At 48.4% G+C, this 16867-nt stretch overlaps 1 protein-coding gene across 1 annotated transcript in view; it reads left to right on the forward strand.

Annotated features, from left to right (window-relative positions):
• The window catches only part of LOC104300065 (collagen alpha-1(VII) chain-like), a 142318-nt gene that overhangs the window by 82017 nt on the left and 43434 nt on the right, over positions 1 to 16867 (forward strand). Inside the window, exons 47-60 of the mRNA XM_054177846.1 lie at positions 1562 to 1681; positions 2730 to 2858; positions 3645 to 3761; positions 8002 to 8082; positions 8194 to 8244; positions 9881 to 9976; positions 10546 to 10581; positions 10930 to 10965; positions 11489 to 11548; positions 12201 to 12326; positions 12774 to 12845; positions 12998 to 13033; positions 13256 to 13315; positions 16558 to 16602. Of these exons, the coding sequence (XP_054033821.1) occupies positions 1562 to 1681; positions 2730 to 2858; positions 3645 to 3761; positions 8002 to 8082; positions 8194 to 8244; positions 9881 to 9976; positions 10546 to 10581; positions 10930 to 10965; positions 11489 to 11548; positions 12201 to 12326; positions 12774 to 12845; positions 12998 to 13033; positions 13256 to 13315; positions 16558 to 16602 (1065 nt within the window). The remainder of the gene's footprint in view (positions 1 to 1561; positions 1682 to 2729; positions 2859 to 3644; positions 3762 to 8001; positions 8083 to 8193; positions 8245 to 9880; positions 9977 to 10545; positions 10582 to 10929; positions 10966 to 11488; positions 11549 to 12200; positions 12327 to 12773; positions 12846 to 12997; positions 13034 to 13255; positions 13316 to 16557; positions 16603 to 16867) is intronic.

Genomic DNA, 16867 nt, shown 5'->3' on the forward strand with positions numbered 1-16867 from the left:
ATTATCTTCAGCTCCTTCCTGTAAGCTCTGGAGATATGATGGAAGTAGGTAAAGGATTAACTGATATGGTCAGTTCTAGGGGTTTTATTTAGGATAGAATCACAGAATCATTTTGGTCAGAAAAGACCTTTAAGATGATTGAGTCCAACCATCAATCCAGTCCAACCATTAACCCAGCACAGCCAGGTCACTACTAAACCATGGCCCTCAGCACCACATCTACAAATCTTTTAAAGTCCTCCAGGAGTGGTGATTGCATCCCTTCCCTGGGCACTCTGTTTCAGGGCTTGACAGCCCTTTCTGTGAGGAAGTTGTTCCCAGTGTCCAGCCTAAACCTTCCCTGGTGCAACTTCAGGCTGTTCTCTCTTGTCCTCTTGCTTGTTATGTGGGGGAAGAGCCTGACCCTCATCTGGCTCCAACCTCCTTTCAGGGAGTTGTAGGGAGCTGAAAGGTCTCCCCTCAGCCTCCTTTTCTCTAGGATGAACAACCCCAGTTTCTTCAGCCACCACTCATAAGATTTGTTCTTTAGCAAGCACCATCAGTGTTCTCCTAGACGTCCAAACCATAGACACCTCTCTTTAAATTGGCCATTGGCTGTTGGAGCACATCTCTTCACCAGGTGCCCTGTGAGCTCCACTGGAAATGCATCAGTTATTGTTTTGAGGTGGCTGCACTTGCACTGTCATGTGTCAGGAAAAGGAGTGTGGCACTGGGCTGCTGCCTCCTTAATGGTCTCCACTGTTTGCAGCTGGCACTGCTGAAAGACCTCTCCAATGCACTCCTGCGAGATGGGCTGGATGGGTTGGTGCAACAGCTGAGTGATTCCAGAGCTAGCAAGACCTCTAGGAGAACACAGGGAGCTCTGCATGCCACCGAGCACAGTGTGAGTATTGTCATCTTCAGGGGGCAGAGAGACCTCAAAGGAAATGGGAGACAGATAGAAATGAATCGTTGAAGGTTTCAGGCTCACCTCTTTTATCAAGCAGTTTATGATGACTGTGGCCACTATAAGAAACAGTTAAGCTGGAAGAAAGTAAGGGCTTGCAATGGGATCTTGGATCTTCAGGTTAAACTGATGGGACTACACTGGGCTTGAACTAGGTGACCTTTAAAGGTCACTTCCAATCCAAAGCATTCTATGATTTCAAAGCACTCTTGTCTTTTTCCCCAGTGGAAATAAAGGAATCAGTCAACTGTTGTTGACAGAGGTAGATGGAAACCATCCTCCAAAGCCATCAGCCTCCTTGTACCCTTTGAGGGCTGGGGGTTGTTGGAGTGTTGGGTGTGCAAGGAGAGCAAAACAGCTGAAAGCTCAAGAAGCAATCTCAGAGGTGGCCTCAAAATCAAGAGGGATGCCAGAGAGCCAGGTGTAGCTTGGAAGGAAAGTTTGGAGTTGGCCAGCAGGGAATTGCTGACTACTCACTCCATCCTGGTTCAGAAACAGCACTGGGTGGGACAGAGCATGCTGAAGGGATGGGACATCAGGGAGAAATAATCCATCAGAATCCTGGGAGATCATGTTTGTTATCTCCACACTAATCCACTTTTGTTGATGTCACAGGATTCACTGGTGTTTGTTACTGCTCATGATGGCCTGGCGAGCACTGAGTTGACAGAAGAAGCAGAGAGCCTGGAGCTGGAGGCTCAGTTTCGGGTGACAGTGTCTGGAGGACTCCTTAAGGTGAAAACAAACAGCAGAGCAGAGGAAGTGTAGCTATATAGATCTGTCCATCTGAGTAGTGGCTGCTTGTGAGCTTCCAGTCCATGCTCTAGTGATGCCTCCTGCTGATCTTCCCTCCCTTTTCACCCAACCACAACTTCTTCTTGTCTTCCGAGCCAAACATCAGCACAGACTGGGCTGGTTTCTAGCCATCCTCATGTTGGTTATGTCTTGAACTTGTTCTGCAATTTCTCCTCGCTTGAAGGCTGTAATCCAGGTGCATCTTCTGTATCTAGGGCACTTCTCATAGCTGCTGGAGGAGTCATGAATGTTGATTTGCCTGTCATAGCACTGATAAGTGATAGCCCAGGAAACAGTGCCTGCAGCTGTGGTGGGACTACTCTCACCCTCTTTTTATGACATCCAAGAAGTGATTCATTCTCCATAAACCCTCACAGGTCACTGGTAGGAAATGTTGTATTGAACTGGAGCACAAGAGCTAGGGGGGTGTTTGGAGCCAGCTCCTGATGATTTTATCTTCCTCTGTGCATGACCAAATGGACAGATGAAAGGAGAGCAGTGGATGTCATCTACTTTGACTTCAGCAAGGCTTTTGATACCATCTCCCATAACAAGAAACTCAAGAAAAGTGGTTAGATGATTGGACCGTGAGGTGGATTGGGGATCTCTTTGCTCATCTAGGCCAGAGAACTTCAACCGGAGAATAAAGGGGGTCAAAGCATCTCTCTGATCCACAGCAGAGCTTTGCAGTCTGCTCCAGACCATCTTTGTCAGCACTTCCCAAGTAAGAAGTTCTGGGCCCGTGTCCTTCAGGATATGGTTTAATGGCCATGGCAGTGTTAGGCTAATGTTTGGACTTGATGATCTTAGAGATCTTTTCCAACCAAAACCAATTCTGTGGTTCTAAGATGCAAGAAAGGCCTTGGCACCTTGGCTCTCCAGCCTTGTCCTGCTGTGTCTGACCATGCCATTGAATAAACACTGGTGTGTATTGTAGATGATGTCCTGACTATTTTAGATGAAGTCTTGACTTCATTGGTCTTTGCAGGGTCCATCTTCTGGTGGTTCTGAACCTGAGTCCCAGTCCCTAGGAAACCCTTCTGGGTCCTTGGAGAAAACATCTGAGGAAAGAAGGCAGGCGATAGACTCCAGGGGGACAAACGCTTCTCTCAGCAGCGTATGTAGATGCCTGTTCAGTGATGTCGAGTCACTTTTCTGTTTGTGCTGAATTAGCAGATGCAAAGGAGTCACATTTCTCAGAGCCTGATTGGACAAACTGCCTCAGTTCTGTGGTTTTTGCCCCTGTTTGAACAAAGTGAAAAGCAAAGTTGGGGAAAGGTTAAGGATCTTCAAGTAGCTGACACCGCATCAGGCTGTGCTGCCATTCAGAGAGACTTGGACAAGCTGGAGAGTTGGGTGGAGAGGAACCTCATGAAGTTCAGCAGGGGCAAGCATAGGGTCCTGCACCTGGGGAGGAATAATCCCTTGCACCACTACATGTAGGGGCTTGACTGGCTGGAAAGCAGCTCCACAGAGAAAGGATTTGGGAGTGGCGGTGGACAAGTTCACCATAAGGCAGCAATGTGTCCACATGGCCCAGGTGTCTTGGGGTGCATGAAGAAGAGTGTGGCCAGCAGGTTGAGGAATGTTCTCCTCCCCCTTGACTCTGCCCTAATGAGGCCACATCCTGAGCATTTTGTCCAGCTTCCCAGAGGTTGAGGAGGCTTCTTCTCTGGAGAGATTCCAAACCCACCTGGACATGATTTGAGGCAACCTGCTCTGGGTGATTCTGCTTAACACTGGGGTTGGGCTAGATTGTCTCCAGCACTCCCTTCCAACTTCCAGCATTCTGTGAAACTGAGGTTCTGTGATCTCTGCACGATTCAATGTCAGAACTTGGAAAAGGGTCTTGCTTTCCATCTTCTGCTCTGATAATTAGTGAGACTGTGCTGTCACTTTGCAGGGCTTGTCTGTGCTCCCACTACACCCAGAAGATGATCTACAAAGAAACCAGTCCATGGAGCTTCTTGAGTCCGTGGAGGAGAGAGTGAAAGGACCACCAAACCAGGACACTATCCACGTATGTCCTACCCAGCAGTCCTGGGCAGTAGACCAGTGTGGAGATAAGTGATAGACTGGAATGCACATCTCCCACCCAGTGCTCTATGTCCTGGGGCAGCTACCCACAGATCCCCAGAGGACGTCACTGCTCAGATACAGGCCCTGGGCAAGAGGCTGATGGCCAGCCTCATCATTTACATACCGAGAAGTGGGAAGCCCACTGAGCCCAGGAACATACTCCAGGGACAGTGCAAATGCCAGAAAGGGATTTCTAGGTACAACCCACAGATGCCTCAGAATGTCCAGGATGTCCACAGACCCTCAAATTTCCCTGCACACTGTTAGTCTTTTACATCTAGGGCAAGAGGAAATGGCCTTCAAGTTGCACTAGGAGAGGTTTAGGTTGGATATTAGGAAAAATTTCTGTACTGCAAGAGTGGTCAGGCACTGGAACAGGCTGCCCAGGGAGGTGGTGGAGTCAACATCCCTGGAAGCAGCCAAGAAACTTGTGGACATGGCATTCTGGGACATTGCTTAATGGCTGCAGTGGTGTTGGGTTGATGGCTGGACTTGACCTTGAAGGTTTTTTCCAACCAAAATGATTCTATTATTCTATGATCCTGGCATGTAACCTCCTGAGACCAACTCTGGAGTGCAGAGTCTGAGTCCCTTAAGGAAGATGATTTTGGGGTCTAATGAGGAATTTGGAGATTTTCTCCTTTTTAAAGACTCACTGACATGAACAAATTGTAATTTGCCTTTGTGCATCAGCTGTGCCAAGGTGACTGTCCCAGAGGAAACAGAATCATAGGTGCAATTTAGTTGGAAAAGACCTTTGAGTTTGAGTTCAACCATTAACCCAGCACTGACAGGTCACCACTAAACCATATCCCTCAGCACCACATCATAAAATCATAGAATGATTTTATGGAGATCATCAAGTTCTATACCTCCTTTGCATCTACACAGCTTTTCTATCCTTTCAGGGTTGGGGACTCCACCACTTCCTTGGGCAGCCTGTTCCAAATAGTCAAAGACAAGAGATCAATCTGCTTTCAGAAGAAACCCCAAAACTCCTTGGATGCTTGCTTGGAGCTGCAGGCAGATTTACTTCTGGGAACAGCATTAGCAAGGATATTTCTAGGAACAGCAATGAGAGGAGAGCTCAGACTGAGGAGTCCCTGAGGGAGGAAACTTCATGCTGATTTAGGGAGTGTGCTCAGCCCTTGCTTCTTCTCCCATCACTTTACCTGTCTTTTGGCTGGCCGTCCAAACTAACACCACACTGAATCATGAAGCTGGAAGAAATGATGTGGCAGTAGCCACGAGAGGGCTCCCGGCACAAAGGCAGGGACACACATACCCCACACACACCTCTATGTGTGCAAGCTGTAGCTCTGGAAATGGGGCCCTGTGCCATGAGCATCCACCAGCTTTGTTTCTCCATTTCCCTTGACTGGAAATGGTTCAGCTGGAGAGAGATCTGCGACCACAGAAGATTACAGAATCACAGAGCAGTAGGGGTTGGAAGGGACCTCTGGAACACCATCCTTCCTGCTCTCATATCCAATGAGAGCACCTTCAGCTGAGGTGCTTGTAAAGTTGGAACAGCTGCCAGAAGGACTGCATAGAGGGACATTCTTCTGGACTCTCAGTTCTTAAAGAAGGGCTGTAAGAAAGCTGGGGACAGGCTATTTAGCAGGGCCTGTGGTGACAGGACAAGGGGGGATAATTTGAAACTGAAAGAGGGAGATTAGACTAGAAAGAAGGAAGAAGTTTGTTATGATGAGGGCGGTGAGACACTGGCCCAGGTTTCTGAGAGAGCAGGTAGATGCCCCATCCCTGGAACCATTTATTTGACAGCTCTGAGCAACCTACTCTAGCTGAAGTTGTTCCTACAGGCTGCAAGAGGGTTGGACTCCATGGCTTTTAAAGATCCTTTCCAACATAAGCCATTCTATGACTCTATGAAGTGTTTTAGGTCACTTCAAGGCCCCTCCTCAGCACAATGGGTTCTGCACCCCAAGGGTCTTTTCCTCAGTTGCATTTGGTGTAAATCTTCTGAATCATAAAATTGTTTCAGCTGGAAAAGACCTCCAAGATCATAGAGTCCAGCCATCAACCTAAGACCACCATGAACCAAAGTGCCATGTCCACACGTTTCTTAAACACCTCTAGAGATGGTGACTCCACCACCTCCCTGGGCAGCCTGTTCCAATGCCTGACCATTCTTTCAGTAATGGAATTTTTCCTAATATGCAACCTAAACCTCCTCTGTCACAATTTGAGGCCATTTCCTCTCATTCTGTCACGGGATACTAGGGAGAAGAGACCATCCCCATCTCACTCCAACCTTCTTGTAGGGAATTGTAGAGAGCAAAGAGGTCTCCCCTCAGGAAGAGAGAAAAGTGTGGTCCACAGGTAGGAACACAGGAGCTGCCCCTCCTTCTCTGCAGCATATCCTGCATCTTCTCATCATTGGTGCTTCTGCAGCCAAAGTGAACTCATCAGAGAGTGATGGGAAGAGAGTGAAATGGAGCTGGTTGTTTTCCCATCAGCAGGAGCTGTAATCACACATTTTACCTGTTAAAAGGTTCATGAGACCCTAGAGATGGGCAGCCTGTAATAGCCCAAGAGCTTCATCTCAGAGGTGCAATTTCTGTCTGACAGAAGTTAATGGGAGAAGCAAATCAACTGATAGAGATGCAGGATCAGCCCAGGCACACATGCTGGTGTGAGAAGCAGTGGCTGGTTGCTCTTTCCATGCATGAGTCACTTCTTTGGTGTTACAGGACCAAAACAGCCAATTCCTGCCTTCTCCAACTCCCAGCTCCCCTGCAGTTAAGCTTACTAATTTTTGGAGTTACTTTAGATAAATGCCTCTGGTTGTCTCATGTGGATAAATCCACAGCCACTCAAGTTTTCCTCACTGATAGCTCCTTGGCCTTTTAGTTAACTGTGAGCCAGCAATGTGCCCCCATGGCCAAGAAGGCCAACAGACTCCAGGGGTGCATTAAGGAATTAAGGAGAGTGTGGCCAACAGGTGAAAGCAGGTTCTCCTCCCCCTCTACTCTGCACTAGTGAGGCCACAGCTGGAGTATTTGGTCCCTTTCTGGCCTCCATGACTCAAGACAGACAGGGAACTGCTGAAGAGTGTCCAGCAGAGGCTACAAAGATGCTGAGGGGCACAGAGCATGTCTGTGAGGAGGAAAATCTGAGAACCCTGGGGCTGTTGAGCCTGAGATGGGATCTTCTTAACGCTCAGCAAGAGCTAAAGGGTGGGGGCAAGAGGATGGGGCCAGACTCTTTTCAGTGGTGCCCAGTGATAGGACAAGGGGCACATACTAGAATCCAGGACATTCCACCCAAACCTGAGATAAAGCTTTTTTAACATGAGAGTGGTGGAGCCCTGGAGCAGGCTGCCCAGAGAGGTTGTGGAGTCTCCTTCTGTGGAGAGATTCCAAACCTGCTTCGACACTGGAATCCTGGACAACCCGCTTTGAGTGACCCTGCTTTAGCAAGGGAGCTGGACTGGATGATCTCCAGAGGCTTCTCCCAACCCCCACCACACTTTGATAATGTGACTTTTCTATTTCTTTCTTTTCTCTGCCATTTTTTTTTCTGCAGGAATATTTTTTTTCCTCCCCTTTTTATTTCCATGTTTTTCTTTCCTGCCCTAATCTGATTTGTTCTTTCTTTCCCTTCTCTCTTTGCCTTTCATTTTCACACTGCCAGCTGCCGTCAGTAAATAATTCCTTTAGAAAGCAGCCCCCTCTCAACTTTTCTTTGAGGTGCCTGATTGCTGGCACCTTTGAGCAGGAAACTGCCAAAATTGCAGAGGAATTGCAGAGGGAAGGAGAGTTATTACCCCCTGCAATTTCCCACCACCCCAGTAAATAGCAGCTTTATGAGATCTCATGCCAATGGGTCACCTTCAAAACCTCATTGAGGTCTTGGCAACCCATGGGCTTCACTGCCTTGTGATGCTAGCCAAACGTCCATGAATTGAACATGGATTTCTGCTAAAGAGCAGCAGCAATTTAGAGCCTGTCAGTGTGTAGGGTTTGGAATCTCTGCAGAGAGGGAGACTCCACGACATCTCTGGACAGCCTGCTCCAGGGCTCCAACTTTCTCTTCTCACAGAGATGCTCCAGGCCCTTCAACATCTTTGTAGCCTCTATAATTATATGTTGCATATATTATAATAATGACATAAGATAATATTTGGTGTTCAGTGGGATGCTGTTTCCTTTCTGCAGGAAAATATGAATTCAGCTGATGGCTCTGCACTCCCAACACAAGTTAGAGCAAGGAGATCATCTGAGCACAAGAAACACATGGTAAAGACCCCATTTCATGGCGGCAGCTTCAACCTTGCCTGTGTGCAAGAGCAGAGCCCTTGGCGTGATCCATGAGAAAATGGTGAACCTTCCTTCTTGGTTCTGTCACAGGTTCATCTCCCTGGTGCCCCAGGAGCAAGGAAATCACTGTCTGGATCCACAGTGAGTGAAGCATGCATACAAAGGTGTTCTCAAACACACAGAATGGAATTATAGAATTGTTTTGGTTGGAAGAGACCAAGATCATCAAGTTCAACCATTAACTCAGCACTGCCAAGTCACCACTAACCCAGGTGCCTCAGCAGCACATCTACACAGCTTTGAAATCCTTCCAGGCATGGGGACTCTACCATTGCCCTGGGCAGCCTGTTCCAGGCCTTGAAAACCCTTTAAGGGAAGAAGTTTTCCCTAATTAAACAACTCCATAAAGATCCAGGGTTAATGTGGGTCATCTGTACCACTGCCAAAAGTGGGGTGTTTTATTTTGATCCAAGGCACATCCAGGCCCTCCTTGCTTCAAGGAGAATTAGGGTACAGCATTCACACTGTGCTCCTCTTAATGTAGGATGCAACTGGTCCCTTCTCCTGTTGTGCTACATCCCAGCTCCATTCTACATGTGCATTTTCTATGTCTTCCAGAAGGAGCAAACTGGCCCAGAAGATCCACTTTCCCCTGGTCCAAAGGTCAGTGCTTTTGTTTCATCCCAGGGAAATGTCATAGTAATGATCCATCTCCCAAAGCAATCTCATTTGGAGGCTGAGCAATCATGGGTGAAAGTTGGCCAAGACAGACAGTCCAAGAGGTAGCAATCAACAGTTTTGGCCATTGATAATGAGCAAAAATTTAAGGCTTGAATCTTTCATCACTGATTGATCCATGCATGGGTTTTGTTTTGAAGATCCTTGATAGCTTTTTTTCTCTCTCAAACTCATGGTTTCTTTAACACCTGCAGTCTCCTGGGACAGGAAGACCCTTAGTTTACCACTGACATCAGGTTCTTCCTCCACAATTCATTCTCTCTCTCTCTGTGTTTCTGCTGCTCAGAAGAGAAAGGCTGAGTGCAGAGAGGTCGAGGAATGCAAGTGGTGGAAATGAGGGGTCCTTCACAGGTGTTTGCTAAAAGCTAATGCAGGAGCGAGGGTAGCACCCATCTGGTCCAAAGAGGGAAAGAAGTATTTCTTGTGGTAATGCAGATGTGAAGGGTTTCCTGCTGGAAAGCAGCTCTGTGGAAAAACACCTGGGAGTCCTGGTGGACAACAGCAATGTGTTCTTGTGCCTGAGAAGGCCTGGGATGCACGAAGAAGAGTGTGGCCAGCAGGTCAAGAGAGGTAACTCCTCCCCCTTTACTCTGCACTGGGGAGACCTCATCTGGAGTATTGTGTCCAGTTCTGGGCTTCCTGGTTCAAGAAAGACAGGAAACTGCTTCAGAGAGAGTACAGCAAAGGGCTATGAAGGTGAGGGAACTGGAACATCTCTCTTGTGAAGAAAGCCTGAAGATGACTGAGGAGGGATCTTCATGCTGATAAATACTCCCAGAGTGGGTGTCAGGAGGATAGGACCAGTCTTTCTTCAGTGGTGTCTAGTGAGAGGAGAAGAGGTAACAGGCACAAACTTGAACATAACATGAAAAGGAATGTCTTAAATTAAAGAGTGATGGAGCCCTGGAACAGGTGCCAGGAGAGGTGGTGGAGTCTCCCATCTCTGGAGTCATTCACAGCTCACCTGAATGCCATCCTGTGCAACTTGCTGTGGGTGAACCTGATTTGGTGGGGGTGGTGGGACTAGATGATCTCCAGGTGTCCCTTCCAACCCCAGTCATTCTGTGATTATCAGACTGTTGTTTTCCAGGGAGAAATAGGAGCTCTGGGAATCCGTGGAGACAAAGGAGAAAAGGTATCAAGAGATTTCTTCTGACCTGAGCCTCTGAGACCAGGAGAAGGCTCTCTGTGCTAAGAGGATCTGGGAGGGGAGAGACAGCTGGGAAATGTGCGGATGGAGAGGATGTTCAGGGTCTGTGGGAGACCCCACTGCAGGGAGATTGGGCTAGATGACCTTTAAAGGTCCTTTCCAACCTAAAACATTCTATTCTAAATACTTCCATGCCTCATCCCCGGAACTGTGTAAGACCAGGCTGGATGAAAAATTGAGCAAACTGATCTACTGGGAGGTGTCCCTGCCCATGCCAGGGGATTGGGATTAGATGATCTTTAAGGTCCCTTCCAATGTAAGACATTCTATGGTCCTGATTTATAGGTACAAAATGGTAGATCTGGGGTGGTGGAACCCAAGCATTCAGAAGAAAGGCAGACAAACATTGTTGTTAAAAGGCACAGCCCAGTGGAGAAGGGGAACTTGGCATGGGCTATCATCTGTGTGGTGGAGCATCCTGGGGGCACATGACAGCATGAGAACAGAGGGAGGTGGAGGAGGTGGCTCAAAGATGGATGGGTTTTGTCTTGCAGGGACAGCCTGGAGAGACAGGAGAACCTGGAGAGAAGGTGAGCTGTGGAGTCAGGATCAGCAGCTGCAGTAGGACAGCAATACTATGTACGTGGCTCAAATCCAGCACCGGAGATTGCCACATGAAAGTCAAAATCTGCTGGCTCAAGCCAGTACTCCATCTCCTTCCTGGGAGCAGTGTGGCTCTGTGTTAGGGTATTTGACTGTCCCCTAGTCATGCAGCTACTGCCTACATTCTGTGGGGAGAAGAGGTGGAGGTCAGAGGGGGACCAGTTGCTCCATGCTGCCAAAGGCAATAGGCAAACTGGAAACCTTTGCTCTTGTTGAGGGTTACCCTGAGGTAGTACTTCACATGACCTCCTGGTAACTCTCTCTTTATTTTGTAGGGCACCAAAGGAGACAGAGGTGAAAACGGTCAGAAGGTAAAGAACAATGTTGGTGCCATAGTCAGAGATGTCTCTTCATACACTGTGAGAGCTTTGTCACCTGTTCTCCCTCTCCAGATAACCTTCTAAGATGTGGGCTCAGTGTGGCCAGTCACTTGCTGAGGACCTAGCATCTCTCTGTTGACTAGGAAGGAACTCCAGTGGTCTTATGTAGACAAGACACCTACCTTAGAAATGAGTTATGCCAGAAGATGAGGGTCTCCCCACAGTCTGCTGATACCATCCCCAGTAATGTTCCTGCAACCCAGCTTCTTCTCTTCTAAAGCTATTGAAATGTTCTCAGCAGCTTTGTCTTGCCAGGTCAGATAAGACCTCACATCATCTAGAGGAGATGTGGTAGTCAGAGAGGGCTCTGTAGAAACCTTCAAGGTAGGATCAGTTCTGAGGGGACTTCAGTTGGGTGTCCAGGGAGCAGCAGGAAGCAAGATCTTGTTTTGATGGGCTCCACAGGGAAAGGAAGGAATGATCTTGATTGTTCCTCACCACCTTCTCTTCACAGGGAGAACCAGGAGTTGGGTTAAGAGGTCCTGTTGGTCAGGCTGGGCCACCTGGACTTAAGGTAAGCCTTTCTTCTCTTCTACGGAGGATTTCACTTGGGTTTTGAGGAATCTTTGTATTTCATGCTTTCCACTGATGGGTGTGGAGCATGGAACTGGCTGCAAGTACAAAGATAAAGCACCAAAGCCAGACCCAGTCTGGGAAGGCAGGAACATGGCCCTGGGACAGAGGGAGAACTCAGTGTGCTCCTGTGGGTGAGGTCTGGATGATAAATATCATAGAATCAGAGAATGGTTTGGTTTGGAAGGAACCTTTAAAGGCCATCTAGTCCCAACCCCTGCAATGAGCAGGGACATCTTCAGCTAGATCAGGCTCTGAAGTAGGGCTGTGAAAAAAGCATCCAGGGATTTGTGGTGTCAGCAGGGATATGTTTCTGTGATCCCTTGGGATATTGCAGATCTGCAGGGTTTGAATTCACCAGAGAGCTCTGAAGATCTTACAGGTAGTGGCTTCCTGCTTAGCAAGCTATGGTTCAGTTCTTTCTCCAGCCTTAGAACCTCTCTTATTGCCCAGGGCTGAAGGGGGTGTTCCCAGTTCTATATACTGGTTGTGTAAATTCCAGGAGACACCTCAGGCTTTCTCCAAGACCTTTGTGTGTGGGGGAGGCAGTTAAGCCCACTTAAGATCCCAATTCCTTGTGATTCACTCAACAGGGTGAGCCAGGGGCCCCAGGACCTCCAGGAGCTGAGGGCATCCAGGGCATTCGTGGCAATGCTGGAACCCCTGGGTCACAGGGGGACAGAGGGCCTCCAGGTCTGGCTGGGATGCCAGGACAGAAGGTAGGTGGTGTACAGTGACAGGTCAGCACGTATTGCATTGGCCTCCTCATGGTGGGAACAGTGGCCCTATTGAGACTGTCTACAAGGTGTTCTCTGTGGGTGAAGCCCCCACCTATTCAGGTCTCCAGGAGATGTCAGGAGTGGGTTTTGGGGTCACTAGCCCCTGAGAGCAGAGGAAGCAATGGATCTCATTGTAGAGATGTGGAAGTTTAGCTGGGTGGGTGGAGGCAGAGGACAGAAATGTGCCTAAACTGAGGGTCTTGATGAAGCTGGAGTGCTCTCTCTTCAACAAGAGATCCAATGAGGAGACTTCCTCCTGCTTGCTGCCAGTACAGGGAACACCTGGGGGCACCAGCTTCTACCAGCTTCTACTCTGTCTGGATGGGGGAAAGCAGGACCTTTCCCACCAGGATGTTCTCCTCATTAGAGGATTTTTTTTTCTTCAAGGGGGAGCGTGGGAAGAGAGGTCAGAATGGATTTCCTGGGCCCAGGGGACCACCAGGATCCCCAGGAAAAGAGGTGACTTTTATGCATTGTCCCTGTGTCTTCTGGGGGAGAGGCTGAGGCCCTGGGACCTGAGCTGGGTGTGCTTTCATCATATTGGAGAACTGGGACAAAAGAGAATTTCAAAGTAAAGTCCTTCCTTCTGTTTTATTTTCCTTGTCCTACAGGGGAATCCTGGGACACCTGGACCCAAAGGCAACAAGGTAAGTGTTGAGATCTTGGGGTGGCAAAGACACAGCCCACTGCTGTCACTTCATCCTTTCACTCCCATGCCCTCCTTCCCTATGGTTGCGGGAGCATCCTCCACAAAGTACAGCAGAAAGTCAGTCTCCTGACTCTTTCTGTGCCATGGCCAAACTAATCAGCACTCATTTGATGAGGTGTCCTTGCTTCAAACAAGACTTCTGGGGTTCTCTGTTCTGCAGGGAGAAATTGGTGTTGGAGCAGCTGGCCCAAGAGGTCCTCACGGACTGCCTGGCCCTCGGGTAGGTTCCTCCATACGTCACAGAAACCCAGCATGGTGGGGGTTGGAAGGGACCTCTGGAGATCACCTAGTTGAACCCTCTTGCTAAAGCAGGGTCACCCACAGCAGGTGGCCTAGGATTCATAGATTCGTAGTATGGTTGGGGTTAGAAGGGACCTTAAAGATCATCTAGTTCCAATCCCCTTGGCATTGGCAAGGACACCTTCCACTAGACCAGGCTGCTTCAAGGCTTCATCACAATGTCCAGGAGGGTTTGGAATCTCTTCAGAGAAGGAGACTCCACAACCTCTTTGGGCAGTTGCTCCAGTTCCCTCAGCATCTTTGTAGACCTCCACTGGACTCCTCCCAGTACTTCCCTGCCTCTCTTGAACTGGAGAGCACAGAACTGGACACTGCACTCCAGATGCAGCCTCATTGGGGCAGAGCAGATACTCTTGGCTCAGCTTCTTGCAGCCTACCCTCTTTTGGAGGCAGCTTTATTACCTCCACCTCCATCTTACCCATCTTAGAAGATGCCTAGAGGGCTGTTTTCAGAGCTCTCCTTAATTTCTCACCAGTCACATTTTGGAGGTGGCAGACATTGCTATACTCAGCTGGAGCTGGCACTGACCAGAATCTGCCCACAGGTTGCAATTAGCATCTCCTCTGTAATTAGATACCCTCAAGCCCTGCAGGCAACACTGGCCTACTGCATGGCCAAGGGAATCTTGCCCAATTGACTGTTTGCTATAGCTTCACTGGCTAGATGGGAGAGTTGAAGGCAATTTCATAGTATCATAGTATCAGTCAGGGTTGGAAGGGACCAGAAGGATCATCTAGTTCCAACCCCCCTGCCATGGGCAGGGACACCCCACACTAGATCAGGCCAGCCAGAACCTCGTCCAGCCTGGTCTTAAACACCTCCAGGGAGGGAGGACCTGGAGAGGACCTCCCTGGACAACCCATTCCAGGGCTTCACCACTCTCATATCTACACCTCTACATCTGTGTGTCTGAATCCTATCATCTTTGTGGGGAACCACCTTGGGTTTTGTATGCTCTGGGGATGCTGCTTACTAGATCAGGTTACATTTAGGTTGGACATTAGGAATAAGTGCTTTACTCTGAGGGTGGTGAGACACTGGAACAGGTTGCCCAGAGAAGCTGTTGATGTCTCATCCCTGGAAGTGCTTAAGGCTGGGCTGGAGGAGTCTTTGAGCAACCTGATCTAGTGGGAGGTGTCTCTGCCCATGTCAGTGGGATGGAAATAGATGAGCTTTAAGGTCCCTTCCAACTCAAGCCATTCAATGTTTCTACCTGCAAGCTCATTCTTTCAGAAATCTACCTCCAGCATTTGTATCCTCATTCCTCTCTTCCCTCCTGTCGACCCGGCACAGGGAAGCCAGCTCCCATCATCCTTGGAGCAGCAGCATGCATTTTTCCTTATGCTGCTGAGAAGCTTTGGGTTCCTCCTGGCAAAGACCTCAGGGAGACCCTCTTGAGTCATAATCAGAGGCCATGTTTCAATTTGCAGCTTCTGTGGCTGTTCCACAAATAAACTGGTTTTATTCCACGATCCATTTAGACAAAGTCCCCATCTGCCAGCAGAACTGTTCAGTGAAGCCCCTGAGACAAAACACTTAATGAGAGTGTCAAAAGCTGTGAAAGGTCCAGTGTAAACCTTGCTCAAGCTTCATTATCTGAAGGAAATGATGAAATAATGTTCCTGCTCTTCTGACTCCAGCATAAATCTAAAGTGAATCACAGAAGTTCAGATGACATTGGGTTTAAATTAGAGGTCTAAATTTGGCCTTGCAGGATGATGTCTAGACATCTTAAAAGCAGATGAATGTTGTAGGATCTACCTACATGGCACTTGGTGCCATGATCTAGTTGTGAGGTCTGTTGGAACAGGTTGGACTTGATGATCCTTGGGGTCTCTTCTAACCTTAGTTACTGTGATACTGTGATACTGTGATACCTAGGAAGGTCATAGAATCATAGACTGGTTTAGGTTGGATGGGACTGTCTAGGTCCAGCTGCTATGTCTAGCTCCCTGCTATGGGCAGGAACACCTGGCCCACTAGACCAGGTTGCTCAAGGCTTGATCCAGCCTGGCCATGAACACCTCCAGGGAGGTCATAAAAGGACTCCATAGACACCAATACAGCTAGCAAGGTTTGTAGACAGCCAACAGCACACTTGAAGGGAGATTTTGAACACGGCCTGCACCATCTGGACACCACAACCAGGCATGGAGATAAGGCTCGTATTGGTCTCCAAAGGCACAAATTACTGCTGAGCAGTTGAGCTGTGGCTTCTTTTTCTTTTTTTTTCTGGAAGTAAATGATAGGAATTCCAGGTGAATTCCTCATGCAGAATGTGAGCCCTGCTGAAATCATGTTCAGCAATGAGTCACAAAGGTTCAGAAAAGCTACTGAGCCCTCAAATCAGGGGGAAGAACAGGTCTCAGGAACATCTCAGACCTCTGTCCCTTGTTGGATGTAAGTACATCTTGGGGACAGACACATGAGTTCATCCAGCCTCACAGAATCATAAAATGGCCTGACTTGGAATGCTCCTGCCATGGGCAGGGACACCTCTTACTAGAGCAGGTTACTCAAAGCCTCATCCAGCCTGGTCTTACACACTTCCAGGGATGAAATATCCACAACTTCTCTGGGCAACTTTTCAGCTGCTTCTGAGCTAGTCCTACCAGGGCCTCTCTATACCAAGAGAGGAGGGAGACATCTTTCTGGAGTGATTTATATCATGCTAAACCAGGTGCAGATCACCTCACAACTGCACCTCAGGGATGGAGAAGTAGCTGAAGCGTGAAGCTTCAATTTGACCAAGGCATTACTCTTTAAATGCTGCAGTGTCTACTAGCAGTGACATGTGGATGGTCTCAAGGTCTTTAGTTTCTTTGATCAAGATCCATAGGCTCCTTAAGGGAGGTGGGTGAATCCACAACCCTAGAGGTGTTTTTAAAAGAGGCAGAGACATGATGCTGGGGCACATGATTTAGCACAACATTTGGTAGAGTTAGATGATATTTGAATTTTATGGTCTTAGAGGTCTTTTCTAACCAGGAAAATTCCATGATGATCTAATCCTGATGGAGTTTGGGCAACTCCTTCAAGCATCTGGGCTTCTGCATGTTTAGTTCCCATTGTCCTCAGTGAGGTGGTTTGCAGAGCTAGGAACTGTGCATGTTGCAGTTCTCTTTGCTGGTAGACATCACTATCCTTCTCCTTCCTAACAGGGTGATGAGGGCATCGTGGGACTCCGGGGTCCCACTGGCATGATGGTGAGTATTAAAATAGCATGAAGGGATGATTCTAAGGCATGGACAACAGTGGAGCAAGGGCTGGCAAAATCCCCATGAGCAGTGAGCAAAATGAAATGGGGTGATGCTTTCAGTGATAAATGGAAACTGGAAACCTGACTTCCAACCTTTTGTTGGGACAAGTGAGTGTAAATCCTTTAGACAGCTGTGAGATGTGAGGTGCCATGCAGAGGACAATTGCTTTTGGCCTTGTCTGACTCTTGTTTGGCTGACAGATCCCAGCCAG

The sequence above is a fragment of the Dryobates pubescens genome, chromosome Z, assembly GCF_014839835.1.
Source record: "Dryobates pubescens isolate bDryPub1 chromosome Z, bDryPub1.pri, whole genome shotgun sequence".
Taxonomy (NCBI): Eukaryota; Metazoa; Chordata; class Aves; order Piciformes; family Picidae; genus Dryobates; species Dryobates pubescens.